At 37.5% G+C, this 19,852-nt stretch overlaps 1 protein-coding gene across 1 annotated transcript in view; it reads right to left on the reverse strand.

Moving 5' to 3' along the window:
* Window positions 1–19,852, reverse strand: part of UBE3C (ubiquitin protein ligase E3C) — a 66,555-nt gene that overhangs the window by 15,629 nt on the left and 31,074 nt on the right. Inside the window, exons 14-18 of the mRNA XM_072328897.1 lie at window positions 18,663–18,767; window positions 17,689–17,776; window positions 14,782–14,879; window positions 11,768–11,900; window positions 9,812–10,059 (exon numbers count right to left, since the gene is read on the reverse strand). Of these exons, the coding sequence (XP_072184998.1) occupies window positions 9,812–10,059; window positions 11,768–11,900; window positions 14,782–14,879; window positions 17,689–17,776; window positions 18,663–18,767 (672 nt within the window). The remainder of the gene's footprint in view (window positions 1–9,811; window positions 10,060–11,767; window positions 11,901–14,781; window positions 14,880–17,688; window positions 17,777–18,662; window positions 18,768–19,852) is intronic.

Below are 19,852 nucleotides of genomic sequence, written 5' to 3' on the forward strand. Positions count from 1 at the left end.
AAAGACATTTAGAGAAACTCTTCAAAAAAGGAGAGATGGAAACTTCATAGATAGGAAATGCAAACATGACCACATTTAGAGAAAGCTTACACGAGTAGAACAAACATAAAAGACTTTTCCTTTCAAGAAACCCCTAAAATGCATCGCCTACTTATGGCCTTTCCTATTGTCCACCTTATTTGCCACACTGCACCGCAGATTTTTATGCTATCAGTACTATCACAGCCGGACTGATCAGGAAAAGCATCATCAACACAGCACCGCTGTTTGTTCTCTGCGTAACCTATATTTTGGCATTACTTAATTCCCCTTAGCCTGCTGCAAGCTTAATAAATACATAAATCAGGACAGCACAATGAACATAAAGGAAAAGAAAGAATAATCTGCTGTAATCACTAAATGATATTCCAAAGACTTCAAGAAAAATATACACAATTTCTTAAAACTTTTGAAAGAACAATTCTCTGAGGTGAGTTAGACCTTGCAGAAAGAATTGATAATAACGAGTTCAAAGCCAAAGGCTGCATTATATTTAGAGCTATATGATTTATTCAAGGTGTAAAGTCGAAATCCTCATTTGTATAGTTGACTTTAAAAGCAAACTAGAGGGATAAATCATTAATTTGCAATGTATAAGGTCAGTGTTTGCTGTTCCTGCATTAGTAACAATAAAGCTATTGTAATTCCTTAAATATATCAAAGCTACCCAGATTTAAAATGGGATTCCATCTATGACTCATAAAATGTAAATGCAGAGGTGCAATTTTTTACACAAGGCAGGTTTAAGCCTTTAGAGCATTTAATATACAAGGACTAATAAATGATAGCACTAAAAACTATGATCACATCAGCTAAATGGATTATAAATTAAATTTCCATAATGTATGCAACTGAAATACAAATGTAGACATAAATCAAGGTATTTTCTAAACACAGGTTAATTACACAAATTCAAAACCTGTCTATTTTTTATGCAAAATAATCCACTTAGCATTTTTCAAACTGGTCTTAAGTCCCAGCCGCTCGCAACACTTGATCCTAGAAGCCTATCAATAATTCCGCGTCAGGAAAAAAACAGCAATAGGTATATTGAAGAAACTTGTATGTTATTTTTCAAGTGTCCGTCTTTTATGAGTGTTTATTGCTAGAAATTGTGCCAAAATGATTTGAAATAAAAAGGATTAATTATAGTAGAAGCTTTTTAATATAAGTGAGTGCAGCTGCAATGCAATTAATGCAAATCGTGACGCTATCAGGAAAATAAATGTGAACAACATCACTGGCTATTTCTGTTTGCTGCCAAATAACTTCAGTAATTTACTACATTAAGAATCAATAAAAAAATAATGCTTTTGAAATGCATCACTATTAATCTTCAGGTAATTCCAAAGCGAACATTTATAACTTCATCTAAAAACTATAGAAAGCATTTTTAAATAAACTAAGTTTTGCAACTTGAAAATATCTTTAATTACTACCGCTCCTTTTAGTTAAGTAATTGCAGGGTTAGAAGCAAATTATTTTTGGGAAAAAGACGAAGAGTAATGTTTTAATTAGTATAAAAGTCAAGCTGCCCTAATAAAGTCAAAGAAAAAAAAGGTCAGTAAAAAGCTGGTAAATAAAATCATGAACTCCAGCCTCCAAGGTGCAGCCAGGATGACAGATTTAAGGGGAGAGATCCACTCCTTCTCTCGTATTCCCTTAACAAATTGCCTTGGGAGCTACTGTTACCCAGTTTTGAGCTGTTTCCTGCCCATCCAGCTCTCTGAACTGGACATCTGCAACAGAAACATCTACAGGTGGGGAAGCACGACCACCCCTTAGAGATAACCAGCTGTGGAGATGGATGAGCTTCAACATGAAAGCCCCAGCCAATCCAGACCATCCTCTGATTCTATGTCTGCATCAGGAGCAGCTGTACAAGCAATGCAGTGCTCCTAGGTGACACCATCAAGGTCAGGCCGGATGGGACTCCGAGCACCTGATGGAGCTGTAGGCATCCCTGCTCACCACAGGGAGTTGGGCCAGATGGCCTTTAAAGGTCCCTTCCAGTTCAAACAATGAGCTCCTCAGCTGAAAAGCTGTGTTTTGCTGAAAGGGCCAATCTGGATTTCCCAGTACTATTTCAAACTCACACAGAGGTTAGTTTACAGAAGCTTTCAGTTAAAGGAACTTCAGATATTTTCCTTCTCCTGCATCATGAATGTTCGTAGAACACATCAGATGACTATAAAAACAACAACAAAATAAAAAAGCCCACTGTGGTCATTAAGTTCCGATTTCACACACAAAGCACACGGTCCGAAATCTGAAGTTTCCCTTTTTAACAAGATTAACTGGTTACAGCTACAGTAAAGCATTTGTACAGTCTGGTTCAATTAAAACTGACTGCAATATTGTCTGACTAGTTACAAAACTCTTTACTCGTTTCAGCAACATGGATGATAATTTGATAGTCTAAACTGAGGAATATGAGGGTATTATGTTGAGATACTTAAAAATACTCTGAATTCATTTGTTAATTATCTGTGATGTCAGGAACAGGGAACAGCTCAGGCAAACAGCTTTCAGAATATAGGCATCTCAGCAACTCGAGTGCATCTCAGCTGTAGGCAGCACCTACTAAGGCAGGTTGTGGGAGGACAGTTGGACCAGATGATCTTGTAGGTCCTTTCCAATCTTGTGATTCTATGAGTCTATGCAGGTAGAAATATGCAGCATGCAGTTCTCAGGGCTCAGAGGGCTCTTCCTTGCTTTCAGCATAACAAGAACTATATCTGAGTGGGACTGTGGCATGGTACCACAACATTATCCAAGCACTACAGGTCCCACGGCGAACCTGTTTAGGTGTATCTACCTCCTTCTTTAAAACTGGACAAAGTTCAGAGCATCAAATCACTTCCTACAAACATACACACACATCAGCATTACACAGGAGAGGGAACAGGACACTACAACATGCTGAACGAAGTTCCAGTTGTGTAAACAGCTTCCCAGGTGAACCAACTAAACCTTTGTGAGTGTGAAGCAGCCTTAATGTTTTTACTTACACTTTCAGGTGTGCAATTAATTTTCTCTTTTATCATTTCAACTAAACTCTTTCTTGGTAAAACTAATTAACCACTGTTCCCACCTACATTAGTCCTTCACAGCCCAGAACTGTGTGTTAGATCCTAAACACCAGTACAGTCACACCCCTAGAAAGATGCAGGGCTTAAGGGCTGAAGCAGTAAATGATAGGGCTCCAATTCAGTTACTTCCCTAATCAGCCCTCGAGACCTCAACCCCTTGTATTTCAGTCATTTTAAACAGTTACTATTAAATAATACTTAGCACTTACAGAGCGCAATAGATCTTCAAAGCTGTACAGAACCATTAATTAAAATGGTAAAAGAATGGCAAAACCATTACCACTTCCTTCTACTGCATTATTTATATTCTATAAATATTTCACCATAGTCAAAAATGCTTTGTGGCCAGCAAACAAAAAAGATAAAACTAAAAACATAAGATAAGTAAAAACTGACATGTGCCCACATTCTTGAAGCATTTTTCAAGTTACTGTTTAGTAATTTTAAGGTAAAATAATTTTCTTAAAGGTAGACTCAATTACACCCTTTAAAGTTGGCAAAATCAAACTGATATGGCAAAACAGGAAACTAAAATTACTTCTATTAAATGCATGCCACGATGCAGTATGTCTACTGTTTGATAACTCTAAGTTACTTTCTCAGTTCCCTGAGCTCCACAACAGCATTATGTGACCAAAATGCAGGACCCCAAGTGTCAGGTCCTGCATTTTGGTCACAACAACCCCAGGCAACCCTACAGGCTTGGGGAGGTGTGGCTGGAAAGCTCCCAGAAGGAAAGGGACCTTGGTGTGCTGATGGACAGTCGGCTGCATATGAGCCAGCAGTGTGCACAGGTGGCCAAGAGGGCCAATGGCATCCTGGCTTGTATCAGGAATGGTGTGGTAAGCAGGACTAAGGAAGTCATCCTGCCCCTGTACTCAGCATTGGTGAGGCCTCACCTCGAGTACTGTGTCCAGTTTGGGCACCTCAGCACAGGAAACACATGGAGGTACTGGAGCAGGTCCAGAGAAGGGCAACAAAGCTTGTGAAGGGCTTGGAGAATCAGCCCTATGAGGAGAGGCTGAGGAAGCTGGGGCTGTTTAGTCTGGGGAAAAGGAGGCTGAGGGGAGACCTTATCGCACTCTTCCAGTACCTGAAAGGTTCTTACAGTGAGAGTGGGGCAGGTCTTTTCTCACTAGTGACATGTGACAGGACGAGGGGAAATGGCCTCAAGTTGCACCAGGGCAAGTTTAGGTTGGATACTACGAAGCACTTCTTTACAGAAAGGGTAGTTAAGCACTGGAATAGGCTCCCCAGGGAGGTGGTTGAATCGCCATCCCTGGATGTGTTTAAGAGCCGTTTGGATGTGGTGCTCAGGGATATGATTTAGCAAAGGGTTTTTAGGGTTAGGGTACTATGGTTAGGCTGTGGTTGGACTTGATGATCTTCAAGGTCTTTTTCAACCTGGGTATTTCTATGATGCTATGAATATTTGTATCACATCGTATCACATCAGTAATGGATAATCAAGTACAGTAACTTCTCTATATGACTGCAACAATACTCAGCACACTTATCATTCAACTACTGTTTTTTATAAAGGAGTTCACATTCCTACAGCAAGATGCCTATGAGAGAGCTTTGTTCACACCTCCTGCAGCTGTGTCAGTATTCTCAGCTTCTAAAATATATATATATATATATATATATATATATATATATATATATACACACACACACATTTTCAGAAACAACTCAAGCGATGTGCAACTCCTATTACTTTTGATTTCCCACTCACTGGGAATCTGAAAGTCAACAAGCACGCGTCCCTAGCAACTCGGAACATCTTGGGTGACAAAGGCATAGTTGTGAGTGAAGGGCTTTGCCTGCCAGCTTTGCTCTGCTCAATGTACAGATCCAAAACTGATTACAGGAATAAGATGAGCATAAAATGAACTCAGGACTGACTCATGAACACATCACTATTTAAAAGCAGGGACACTGTTGGTGCATAACAGTTTTAACAACCTTGAGTTCATTTCCAATTTCAAAGTGTCAAGTCATTCAAATAATTTTATTCTAAGAACTTAGAACACAATTTTATTACATGAAATTTTATTACCAAAATTGAGTGTTTCAGAAATTTTGATAAAGATCATCAGTTACCTCTGTAACTTAGTCTACATATACAGCATGAACTGCAACCAGTATCATTTGGGATAGAGAAGGGTTATAGGTACTGGATAACTTAATCATTCGCTACTGAAGTTCCTGTAAATGCTTTATAGATTTTCTTGACTCAAATTTAAACATAATTTAATAAGAACTGAAGATAAAAGGTAGACATCTCCTCCTTATTTAAGTTTCAATCTTCAGAACAATTGGAACGCTCACTGCTATGTGACTAACCTCTGGATGGGTTTCTAAGATAAATCTGTATTATAATAGCAGTGAAAATAGTCACTTTCAAAGAGAGTTCAAATCCAATAAAGAATTTCAGTAAATATTCCAAACTTAATTGATTTAAATGGATGTAGGTGTTTCCAACCATGAAAAAAGATCAGGATACCATTACCACACACTCTAGCTGTTTATTTATTCCCTGTCTAGGAACCTGATTTAGAGGCAATAAAATGCAATCAGTACACAAACCAGAAGCAGGAATCATCTGCTAATGGAACTTTTAATTGAGGAGTGACCAGTGACATGAGGTAATTCTTTCCATGCAGAACTCCTTGCAGAGACCTCTATGCACTTTATCACGGTAAACAATCACTAACATATGCATTAAAGAAAATTTAAATACATTATGACCCAATAAATATCACAATCAATCAATACACACTTTTCCTTCCTAAAGATTTAGAGTTAAAATACCACATTTTGGTAGTCTTTTAGTACTAGACATATATTTACAAGGTTACTACCAACATAGCTATTTGTAATCAAAAGATAATTGGTTATGCTAAATGAACCAGTACACAAAGGGACTGTCAGGCTGAATAACCATGTCAGAAAACAGATTCAGAAGAGCTTACATCTACACTCATAAGTAAGGAAGTAAGTTCCACGAACTATCAGTTTCACTTACAATTCAAAGAGGATCTTAATTAAAAGGACAACAAGCAAAGGGGAGGGTTGGCATAAAAACAGAAAGAAAAAACTAATAATTAGCTTTTCATTTACAACTCTGTATCACAGTATCACAGTATCGTGAGAGTTGGAAGGAACCTTATGTGCAGATTTAAGAGTTCAGGATCTGATCTGTTCACTGCTGTGAAAAGCTCACATGGATTCAAATTTCCAAGTATAATAGTAGATTTTTATTACTTCGGTGGTGGAACCTAAATGTGGATACTACCTTCCCAAACATCGAAGATGAAACTGAGTTTGACAAAACAAATATGAACCTTCTCAGAAATCCGGTGTCTTCAAAAGACCGCAGACTGCTTAAGATAAGAAATCTAACATTATATTTCAAAGGCAGTTCTTATGTTCTTCAGCAAAATGAATGCACAACTTGCTTGTTCACTTCAGTATGCAAGACTAAGGAAAGAGAACTGGAGATGGTTGAATTCAGTACAAGTGAAGTTGTTGAGCGCGCTCAACTAAAATCTCCAGCTTCAGAGTCAGTCTCTTAAAGGTGCAAAGACATCCTTTGCAGAGCCATGTAAACAGAAACCAGCAAGTTCAAGTCCAAAAGGAACCAAAAACCATAAAAATGATAGTTCTTCTAGTGGATTCCCTGTCATATAACTAAACTAATGCTAATATATCGTGAAACAGCTGTATTATCTCTACTTGATGTAATCTAATTCTAAATGCAAAGAATTGTAGACAAGTGGATGGGTCCTGGCTGTCAGTGGTGCCCAGTGACAGAATGAGGGGCAATGGGTACAACTGGAAAACAAGATCTCAACATGAAAAAATCTTCTCAGGGCACTGGCACAGGCTGCTCAGAGCAGTAGTGGAGTTTCCTTCTCAGGAGATATTCAAAACCTGTCTGGATGCTTTCCTGTGGTTCTGCTTTAGCAGGGAGTTGGATTAGATGAGCTCCAGAGGTCCTGTCCAACCCCTACAGTTCTGTGATCCTATGAATATCCTCTTCCTCTGTCACATTAATGTCACTGAATAAATGCAAATCTAAGCAGAAAATGGAGAAAGACAATATAGTTGGTATACAAGACTCAGCTTAGGTCTGAACACAATGATGTTCAGATTTGAATTCTGCAGCTGTCACTGTTTTCCTGATCCCTGCTTCTGTTGAAGTGCTTAACAATGTTTCCAACTTTCCATGTTTGCAGCAGATATTCAAAAACCAATCGAGGGAAACCCCTCACTTCAGATTCTCAGGTGTTGTTCCCAATTTCCCACTCTCCGGTTCTGTCGCTCCAAGATTCAGCTGCCTGCCAACACAACTTTTGTGTTCTAGCAAATCAAGTCTGCTACGCTGCCAAAGCTGCAACAGCAAAGTCTGCACAAGGAAAGATTTTCAGCACTGATAAAATATTACTGCATGTATAACCAAACTGGTTGCTTGCTGACTGTCCAATCATACCTACTGTGAGAGCAAATGGATTGCAACATCCCATTCTCAACTGTGAAAGGCTACAAGGGTCAAGTCTTCACTTTTCAGAAAGGACAAAGACTGATTTGGGGATAGAATACCTCTGTCTGAATGTCCCTGACAGCACACGACAGCATCAGCTCTCTGGGTTCAGAAAGCCACCACTGTTCTTAAAGCAGGGGAACTGAGAAGTTTCCAGCTGCAAAGCCCTCCAGTGGTTATGATACCACTGCACAAGGTGCTCACGGTAAAGTGAGCTTTTACTTTCAAGAAAAGGAGAGGAAACTGCTCAAAAAGCTCTAACGTTACAATAACATTTACATTGCAGAGCGAAGTCACTGAAAGTTGAGAAATGTAAACTTTGGAAGTGTTTGAGTAGCTGCTTATTTTTTCACAAGACTTCTTGCTCATCCAGCCATCAGTAAAAGCTGCTTGGACAGCCATGCAGTTTGCACAGCATGGATTTCAATCTAGCTACAAAAGCACAAGCTGGACAATTAGTAATTCACTCAAGGGTTACAATAATTTTTAAACGCACAATTTCTATATGCATAATTTTTAAAGACAAGTTCTAAATCTTCAGTTGTCTCTATTCCTTAACTGGCCAAGTACCAAAGAAGACACCAAGCTGTTAAACAATTTCCTGATGAGAATAAAAAGTGAATCAGGTGCAAGCCTACAGTACAGAAAGCTGAGCAGTGGTTACCAAGAGACAGAGAATTTTGACAGATTAGTATATTTTAATGCATTTGTTCTCTGGTAGTGTTGAAACTTGTTAAGTGAGAGTTTTTGGTGGCAGTGTTCTTTACATACCGGTTTCCACAAATAAGAAATTGCTGTGGATGCCTGATTGCTTCCTTTGCAATATATCTGCTTTGTTTGCAAAGAGGCTTTTAATAACCTACTATTGCTCTCAAATAACCCTGTGCAAAGCATAAAGTAGACACATCGTTAAAAACAGGTGAGTGGGTATTCAATAACTGAACTGAGACCACTATACTGGCAGGTTTTTAACTGCATGGCCGTGCCTTATCTTTCCATTGGATTCATCAAGTCTCTAAATACATGACTAAAAAGGTGTCTGTGCAGCTGGATACGGGTAATTATTAAATGATGCTGTCAGTTCATACCTTACGCAAACATTCTGCAAATACAAAAACAATTTATGCCTGAAAAAAGATAAATAATAGACCTTCTGATTTTAGAAAGACAAAAGTGTACCTGCAGCAACCTACAGGAGATAAAACACCCTCTACAATTTCTCTCTCTGCAGTAACATTTAAAATCCAATTACAGAAAACTATGTGTTGTTTTGCCAGACAAAATTAAAGATTCAAAGTTACAATCACTTTATTGAAAAGATTCTTCTTGTAACTACACATACAAGTCTATAGGGCAGACTACGTAGGTTTCTTCCAACTGAAATCTTCCTATGATTATATGAACTAAAGAACAGCAATCTATTTCAGCAACACGGGTTCGTCAACATCCTCTTAAGATTACAGCTGGATTAAAGCAAGAACATCCAACCACATGTGAAATCTCACTGCAAATCTAAACCGGGTTTAGGCTCTAAAATACTTCATGCAGATAAATGAAACTTCATTTTTAACACATTCCATTTTAGATGCAAAACAGCAAGCACTATAGCTTTAAAGATACAAAATACACATAAGAAGAACCCAAGAAACTATTCTTAAAACTCTCATAAATGTTGTAAATGCTCAAAGCAAATGTTAATGCTGTAAGAACTGCACATAATGCAACTAGAAACTGCTTGGTTCTATAAATAATCTCAGAGATTCCTAGTGATGAATATCTAAACTGGAATCAAACTCCAGAACGTCCCATGTTAAAATCATCACAAACAGAGTAGTCCTGTAAGCTTCAAGCAAATTAACATTAAAAGAAGATAAACACAGAGACAGACACACACACATTTTGTTCTGCTGCTCATTAAGGTATGTCAATTCCTCTGTACTTTTGATGCAGCTTAGTGAAATGAATGAGAAGGTTCTGTAAGATGTGGAAATAATGCTCAGACCCAACATTTGAGAGTTCTGAGGATCTTTCTACACTCAAGGAAAACGTTTCCCATCTACCCCATCCAAAAACATTTACTGAATGTATATCGGTATTACGATAGCTTTAAATTACATCGCTCTGTTTTTACCTTTCCAAGCATTCTTCCAAGAAAGTAGTAATGTCGGGCATAAGAGTCTCCAACAAGCATCTGTGCGGCAGGATTGGGATAAAGAAGTCCCTCATTGGTGGTCTTAAAAAATCCCTGGTTGGGGTTAAATCCTGATTTAAGTAGTTCATTTAAAAATTCTCTGAAAATTCCACCACCATCAATACCAGCTTCATCAAGACCGTGTGCATTGAGCAAGTGAACACGAATGCGCTTTTTTAGGTCAGGTTCTGCAGAGAAAGGAGAAAGAGAGACTCAGATGTAACTAGCTACTTGAATTTTGCTTGCCACTACATGTATGTTTCTATCTATATATTTGTATATTAAAAAAAAGGCACTAGTAAGGAGTACTGTTGCAAAATTGGCTTGAATTTCAGGATATTTAATGTGTAGGACTCAATCTGCACAAGGCATCTTGCTGCAAGAGAGCCCAAAGGATGAATTACAAAGACACTAGTAGGGGAACAAAAATTCTAATGAGTATTTTCGTAAGCCCCAGTAATTATTTGCCAATTCTATTTACATGAAGCATTGTGAATGGAAGGTTCTACTCTGTCTTGTCTGAAGGAACTGCCAGTAAGTGCTACACTCCTTTAGAGGGACTGACTGCTGTGCAACACCTTATATAATATTCTTTGAAACCAACTTAATACCTCTGCTACTTTGGACTCCATGCCATGGCACGTAATTCCACTGAGCAAGGTGTGTTGAAGTTCAATGTGTTCTGCTTGTTTCACAGAAGAGTGCTTTTGAGAGGATTAAGAAGTTGTGATTGTTGCTACATCCTAGAAATAACCTTACAACACTGCATTATTAATTTATCTGTTGATTGACAAATACTGTATTGTACACACCTGCTTGCAGTACTGAGAAACCCTACAAGAAGGTACAGGTGATACCCATCATCCACAATCCTTTCCTGCATTCCTCACACACAAAGGATGAAGAAATGAGAAATAACTGAAACCACTTCTCAGCCTGTTACCATCAAACGAAGTGCTCCCACTCTCCTTTTATCCACCACCATTCTTCCCCCCCTTCCATAGGTTCACTCTTCTCAACCCTGAAGTGATCCATTTCAGCTCATTGATTTAGCACTCATCCCTTACTTTGGATTACTTTCCTGCTTGCTCTGATAGGTAACTGCTTACCCCTAGAAAAGAGCAAGGTCAGCACCACAGGTAATTCAGATACCCAAGCTGAGGAGCTGATGGTGCCTCGTAAACAACAAGAGGTCAATTCATTTTTCTTGCAAAAAATCTAATCTTAAACTTCAGCTGCACTTTCTCTGTTGGAAATGTGAACAGTTATTTGAGGTGGGAAGGTGGCAGAAAGTCAGAAGTGGCTCAAATGTTGCTTTTTTTTCCTCCTACTTCACTGGAAATTCTCTCTGAATTTTTCTAATGCAAATCCCAGAGCAAATAATATTGAATCCTTGAACTGTGTATGCGTACCTAAGAAGGTAAGCCCTTTTGCTCAACTCACTGAAGGCTTCAAGACAATAAACACAGCTTTTATAATAAACTTTGTATTGACTATACTTACTTCCAGCCAATAATAAATAAGTAACCTTCTACTGCTTCATTTCATGCACAGACTATGGATGGACAGTTGATATTCATGAAAGAATGCCCAGCACCACAATCTTTCCTGAACCACCAAGCATCCAAGTTAGTGAACACATCAAGACCTACTAGGAACTGCCCAGTCTTTCCACAAACTGGGTTGTTTTTAAAAAATTACTAGTTAGTTCTTCACTGAGGAGAAACCTCTCCTGCATTCCTTTGCTGGCTAGAAAAACAGGATAGCCATTTTTAGTCACAGCCATTGCAAAAGATCTAGTAGCTCATTACTGTTCTGCTCAAGTAAGAAAATACATAAATACTTGATGAGATGGATTAAATACATTAGAATTTGACCACTTCATTGTAAACCTACCATTTTCAGGAGAAAGTTTATCATAAGCATCTTCATAAATATAATTTCTCCTAATGGTGACATTAATTCCATCTAGAAACGGCCCATCTCCTTGAACTTCTTGTTTATCAGCATAGATTAGCCTTTGAAAAATCTGTTAAAATGAATGAAAAGAAATCAAGTTACTGTATAGATCTAAACATTCAATAAAAGATGTTATTCACTACTATTACTGTCCTTTGAGCTGCTTTGGGCACTCACTTTCAAGAGATTTGCCCTCTCTATCATCAAGCTCCAGAAATACAGAGCCATGTCCCAGGGGAGGGAAGAACAGGGGACTGACATGCAAAAACTTTCTCGTGCTAAGATACCATCCTCAATTCTTTCTACATAAAGAGGCACCTCTACAGACTTTGTGTCAGTCATTCCAGCTTCCTCTCCCTAACTTTCAGAGTTCTGAAATGTAAAGCATTCAAAAACAAAGGGAAAAAGTCATATGATACTTTGAACACAAAGGCAATCCTCAGTATTAGTAAACAATTATTTCCAGAAGCAAGATATGAGGTGTCAGTACTCCTCTTGGAAGCAGTAAGCAAGTAATTTCCAGTGATATAGTGGATAGCATTGCCTGAATGTCATACCAACAAACATTAAAATTAATAATAATGCCAGCTGAAGCATAAATTGAATTTCACATTGCCCCTGTGCAAGTCATCACAATAGGAACCCATTAAGACTTCCTCTGAATAGTAATTGTAACTATGTTTCTACGCTGAAAAGCGGGTTGGCCTTTTTTGCCTAATGAATCAGTAATGTTCAAAATACCCCCAATGCAGGGAGTATCTGTTTACTGATGTCCTCCTCTCTTGCATATTTCCCATATCGAATGAATACTTCAGTATATTTTCTAAGAGATGCAATCTCCCAATAATATCAGATTGCTTTCAGAACTAAGAATTTTTGGTTTTTGCACAGATGTTTACAAATAAAAGAGGAAAATCTGAGAAGAGCAGACAACACTAGAGTGAAATCTAAGATCTACTACTTGTATGGATGCTACAGTTAGCAAACGACTCTCCTGGTAGGAGAATCACTGTAGACAAAGGCAGACTTCCCTATGGTGAACAGCAAAAAAACAAGAAAATAAAAGCCATAAGGTGCAGAAAGATAAACACTGAACAGGCATGAAGAAAAAAAGAAAAATCAGGAAGAACAGAACATAAAGACAGACTGTGAAATCAGGACAACTGACTCTTAGCGTCATGATCTAACTTTGAATGTACCCCTGACTGAAGAGGGAAGGGAACTAGAGTACCTCAACAAGTTCCTTCTGATCTAAACTGTCCTATGGCTGAATGTCTTCAAGACACACAACCAGGCATACTTTCATTTTATGGACAGGGCATATGAATATGCTGAGTGTGATTTATTAGCTACTACTACACAATACTCGGTGCAGTGAGTGATTTGAGGGTGGTTGTCACTGAAAAAATGTTCGTTTTGGTACAGGCTGGACTCCTAAATGATTCAATCTTCATGCAAATGCAAATCTTGAAACCAAGAATGCCAATGTGCAACTTAAGTATCTGCTTAACTTAGCTTAAGTTAACAGATAGAAAAGCGTGCCTGAAACACATCATAACATCACCACTGGCAAGCTGACAATAGCACGGGTTAAGGGAAATGGACAGTGAGGCAGACTGAAAGTTGTCTGAACAACTGTACCAACTGAACCTGGGATTAGCAAGCTGAACAGCTCACCATAAAACTGGACTGAGTAATTGCTTACAACAGTATCTAACATTTGGAAATTCAAACAAGTTAGAAAATGAAAGGATATATGGAGCAAACATGATCTTAACACCAGGCTTGCTACAATGGATGACAACTGGGAAGGGGATAAAATAATATTGTCGTTCCCTACAAAACAACCTGCAGTAAAAGGAGTGGTAGGAAACTCCACAAGCATGTTGGCTCCTATTGCTACACAAAAAGGACCATACTTGGTCTGACAAGCAGTTGAAGAGGATCTTGTCTTTGAATAACAGAAGCGTGCAGCCTGGAGCTTTATCCTTCTCACAAACTGTCAAATAATTTTTAATGATTGAAAAGATGCTATCCTCCAAAACAAGAAGCTAAGGTTCAGTTTTTGTGATAATAGAAAACAGGTTTTATCAATTCCAGAAACTTAAGATATGTACAACTTAAAGCTTTACGAGTCCAGAGGTTGTAGACAGTGACAGGACATTAACATACGAGCCCCTGCTTTAAGTCACGTCCAATTGTTTTGCTGTGATCCCAGTTCAGTCCTGCCACATGGCAGTACTTGACAAACACTGATTTACTTTCCCTATGGAACTGTTCTTCATTCCCTTGATGGTGCCTTGTAATTAAATGTTTCCAAGACAGTTCGCCGAGTATTTTATTTTTAAGTAATTGGTACTTTTGACAACAAAAGCAGTTAAAAAAACCCCTTGTGACAATTATAGCTTTAAAAAAGTATATACTGCAAACTGAAATAGCTGATAGAACTAGCAATTATATATTCAAAATCTAGAAAATACACAAAAATGAGTCAAACAGTACAATAATTTTGCATCATTCTTCATGTTCATCTGCTCAGACACTGAATGCAATGGACACCTATCAACTTGTTCTGAGTAAATCCACCCTCTGCACCAGTCTTGCCCTTGCAATCAGCTGGTAGTAGATACACAAGCTAGCACACTGCTTACCACAAGAGGGTGCAATCACGTAGATCAATCAGGAATGAATACATCATTGCTCTCATATCTTGGAATCTGTGTTCCTAATTGTAATACATTTACTATAAAGGACAACAGAATCATTAAAAAAGAAGAAAGTAGTCTGACTTTATATATTCAGGTGCCACATGAACAAGTATGGCATGTCAGATACTTCTGCAGAGAAACAATCCAGTTTCTAGTTAGCCACATGCTATTTTAAGCTTATTGAAAAACAAAAGGAAACAAACTCAAAAACCAAAACTGAACATTAATTTAGAAATTAGGTACCTTTACTCTTTCTTCAAAAGGAACGACAAAAGGTAGCTCTGTCAGAATTGCAAGCTGTCGTTCTTCAGATACAGAAAGAGGTGCTGGTTCCAAACCCACTTAAAATAGAAATAATACTTTTAATAATTTTGGAAACAATTTTAAACAGTTCTGACTTTTTTTTTTTTTCTTTCTTTAAATCAAGTTACTCAATTTACTTTGCATTAAAATACAGATATTAAAATAGTTGGTTTATGAAACAGTAACAAAAAGCCTTACCTTTCTTAACATGTTAGGCAACCAGAAATAAAAAGCAGTCTGAGAACTAAATCTATACAACCATATTCATGTTTAAGTTTATTCAGAAGAAAAGTTACTGTCGTATCACTGATATTTTAACTTTTTAATTAAGAAAAAGCACATCACAGAAGATGTATGTAATCATGACTTTAACCACAGGAATACACAACATTCCCACCCCAATATCCAAAACATCTGAAGTACTTTCAACTACAACATCCACTTTCAAACAAATTCTTTTACACACTAAATAAGAATTAAACAAATGTAAAGAAATCAACAGAAATATAACATTTGTTTCTCCAGGTTTTCTCTCCTAATAGCAAGGTTACAGAAATCACATGAAATCTTAGTTGCTACAGAAATACTGCCCTTCTACAACAGGACATCGCAGCAATATTCACTGATGAGAAGTTTTGTACAGGAGGTTGGTTTTGGTTTTGTCAGACTTTTCTGCTTGGCGGGAGTGAGGGAGGGAGAGAAGGGGGTTGTTTGTTTGATTCTGGTGCTATTTTTACTCCTTAAAGCACTTTAAGTAGAGATATAATAAGCAATGAATTAACAAGACATAACCCAATACACCACTATACTTGATGTATACTCATTTGGGGAAGCCTTGAACATTGCAAGTCTTTGGAATTCCTGATAAAATACTTATCTGTGATTACACAGATTATCTGTGATTTTTAATTAAAGTCAATGTGCGTTGTCTATTAAGCTAAGGGTTAAAAGCATTTTAAATAAAAAGTGTGTGTACAGCAAGGGTAAACTACTACATGACTTCGATGGTTCAATTATTCCAGTCAATTAGTCAATTTTATCTGCATTTCTCCATCACAGCTTCCTTCTTTAAAGAGAAACATGGGATGGAGTCATCAATACAGAGGGCATTTAGAACTCACGAGTCTGCCATTTAGGCAAATGAAAAAGTGCAAATAAACACGGCCATATGCGATGCAGCGGTACTTTCATGCTAATTGGCTTTATCCCATATGGAGTCAAGAGGGCTTGCATAAGTCACATTCACACTTAACGTGAATGTGCAAAAACAAGCAGGTGATTGCGCTGGTTTTAGCCTGATTTCTTATCAAAATGATGTTTACACCAGCAGCGTAATCTTCTCTTGATGTGTTCCCTTTGATACATCTTTGAACTAAACAGATTAATTTTAAATTCAACAGAGAAACAGAGGATTCACAAATCCTCAAGTTTTACAAAAAAACTGCAACTGGCTCAACAGAAATTCCCTTAGTGACCAGACTACAGAAAAGCAAGGAGATTTCAGCTCTTATCAGGCCAATACGCCTGCTTATGTGTTTGTCACCCAAATCAAGCTAACTCAGGAAACAGAGGGCACTGATGCAGTTATGGGAAGGGAGAGAAAAGAGCAAACTCAAGGTGTTGCAGGTCAGTGGGGAAGGAGACTAGCAGGAGGCTAGCAAGCTAGGAGGTGGATGAGAACCTGGGAGTAACAAACATGGAACAGGCCTGACATGAGGAAGTTGCATTTGAAAGATGCTGAGGCAATACAGCACAGCAATGCCTAAAAAGCATACAGATGTTCAGCAATCTTTGCTAAGCACTTATTTTCAAGACTTCCTACTACCCACTGCTGACAGCTGGTTCTTTACTAAAAGGAGAAACTAAGCTGAACAAAAAGTTTTGATTCAGAATTCTGAGGAGTACTTACACTAGACCAACTAGTTGCTACCTAATAACTAGATTAATATAGTAATCAAAGTAAACTAAAATCATTCTAACTATTCAAACAAAATTTGTCATCAAAAACAAATCCTTCTATTTCAAACTTGGTCAAATCTCTTAGTTCTGCAGAACTCTATGGTAGCATACAAAGGCTATGGTCTTCTGTAAATGATCTGCTCTATCTGGCTAAGACACTGGCAAGTGAAATCATCTTCAAAGAGAGAATGGACTCTCACAGACAAATCATTTTGCTGCTTAAAGGTCCCATTTTTAATTCAGTATTAAAATCTTCCCAAGTGTTTGTGATTTAACTAGAACACAGCAAGGTAAAACTCTAAAATAGTGAAGATACAGAAGTCTGAAAAGCAGAAGCAAACTGTCAACATAAAAAAGTGCATTAGTGCAATTAAACTAGTGTAATTTTTCCTTGATAGCTAAGTTAGCCCAATTCTCACATGCTTCTAAAGAAGTTCCATAAAGTTCACTTATTTTGAGTGATACAAAGAAAGAAGTCCAATCAGAGACAATATTTACTAACTGTAATTAATACTTATCATGATACCAAAAAATACGTATACAGTAAAAGAAAACATTATATTGTATATTATGCACATGTATGCATTTTCTGTCTTCTGCAACCGCCTTTTATACACATTCACACTTTTTAACACTTATCACTTGTTACTGTTACACCTCATCAAAGCCAGCAAAACCAGCAGAAGCTTAGAAAAGCTGTTACACAATAAATATTCCAAAGATAAACAAACACACTCAAACAAGATTATAAATGACTGCTTTGCCTTCTGTTATTATTAAAACATTATACAAGATGTTCAGCTCAACTCTGTAAAAGGTAGGTTTTCTACACATTAGACAAGCTTATTTTGCCTCAGTAAAGCCAAAGTTGCATAGGTTGTATCTTACCATCCAAAGTAGACTGCAATGGTCCTATTCTTCCCATTCTTCTGACTCTCCATACATGTCTAGCAGATGGCACATAGAGCTGTGTAACCTAGTAGATTAACACACTAAATTTTGATATTTAAGATCCTACAAAAGTAGAGTTTGAATTCTGAGATGTAAAATAAATCCTCTTACTTTGAACTGAGGATCAGAATAACACTACTGCTTAAGACTACTACTTTAAGGTGTGTGGGCATTATTTCCTACCAACTCTGAAGAAGTGTCACACAGAGAAATGGAAATCTTGGACACAAGGTACACAAACAAGCAATAATCAAAAATAAATGGAACAGCCTATAGCCTTTCACTGCCATGAGACACCTCCAACTATTGGAACATCTAACACTGCATGGTAGTTTGCCTCAGATATCACTGGCTTAAGATCCAACTTTTCAGTGATTCAAAGGAGGTGAATGTGCATTTATAACAGCATTTTCATAGGCACGCATACATACACAAGTTCAATCAACGCCATTTTGTTCAAGGGCTTTCAGGAAAAAAGTGATCATTACGCGAGATAAGCACAGAAAATGCAACTGAATTTTACTGTATTTTGGAAGTAAATTTTGAGGTATGATTCCACAAGAGAACAACTGCCGTGTTTTTATTTTGAGAAAAACTTGAAATAATATGAAAATTAACTGCAAAAAAAGAAAAAAAGCTACACAATTTCCAACTCTCTGTTGTTGTATATAGAGCTTAACTGCAATACTGCACTGTGGTGTGGGTCCTACACTATGGCCTGGTAAAGCAATTTAACATAGAAGCTTCGTAACAGATGCAAGACTTCTATACTTCACAGATAAGCAGTGTTACTACACATTTTAACCCATCATTAAAACTGCAAAATATCAACATTGCTGGTATTGTTAAGAATCAAAAATTAAACTTCAACATCAGTAATGCTCTGTGAGAAGGAATATAATTACACTTACCTTATCTGCTTTAATGTTTTCTTGCTCTGAGAGCCAGTGATTTGGTGGACAGAAATTTCTCCTTGTATCTCTTGCTTTCAGCATTTTCACCAAGTTTGTGATGACCTAGGTGTCAGAAATACATACATTCAATATACACTTAGTGCTGTGAATGAAATTCTGAAATTACAAGCTAAAACTTGAGGAAAAAAAAGTAAGTTAGAGTATGTACTGATTTCATGCATTACTAAAGCCTGCCTTTACAGGTTTACCTTAGAACATGAGTAACTGTGGTTCACTAGTACGTAATCCAAAAAACCTAGCTTATCAAAGTCTCATTTCAAATTTTAAGAGCTAGGACTTAGTAATCCCTATGATTTCACACCTATGAAGTGAAATGCCAGTTCAGCGAAGCGTAGTCAAATCATTACTAGCACTGAATTACTTCTTTACAGAAATAATACTTAACTGGGTCATTTAACTCAGCTTTGTAGAACTACCTTTTTTTTTTTTTTACCCCACTTACTTATATAGGCGTTTAAAAACTTAAGCATACAAATAGATGCATGTTTAAGAAGAGACAGATATATGCCAGCTCCTTATTATACTGCAGCCCAAATCCAAGATTCTGAACCTTCTGGCAGATGGCTAAATTCTCTCTCTGTCCACAGGAAAGAAGTCTCTCAAACTTCCATGCATCATTTTTCAATGAAAACCATCTACAGCAGAAGGAAACTTTTGCTTTCCATCTCAAGATAGCACAGGTCACATACTACACCACACTAGACAAATCTTAGGGATCAATCAATTACAGCAGGTACGTCTGTCTACAGTTGATGAACTTAACCAACTAGCCAGCAGAGGATCACGTGATGTGCTCCTTAATGGTCAAACTCTACAGAAGCCAACATCGGTTTCAAAAAGTACAGGAGGAGAGGGCAAAAGCACTAAACAGGCACCAAAAGTTACGTTTCTGAAGTACATGAAAGACATAACTAGTTCTAGTTGCTAACTAAACTAACTAAAGCATTTTCTGCTAAAGGCGCCTCAGAGAAGTCATAAGCATCTGCCAATTATATCACCTCAGTGAAGTGATTATCCATATGGAAAAACAAATGCTGGTATTTTTAAAAGCTCTACGTCTGAAAGAGCCTGTGGGTTCCTTTTATTGCCGTCAGAGCGAGCTAGGAAAAAAAAAGTTATCTTAAATT

Source organism: Excalfactoria chinensis, chromosome 2 (genome assembly GCF_039878825.1).
Source record: "Excalfactoria chinensis isolate bCotChi1 chromosome 2, bCotChi1.hap2, whole genome shotgun sequence".
NCBI classification, from domain to species: domain Eukaryota; kingdom Metazoa; phylum Chordata; class Aves; order Galliformes; family Phasianidae; genus Excalfactoria; species Excalfactoria chinensis.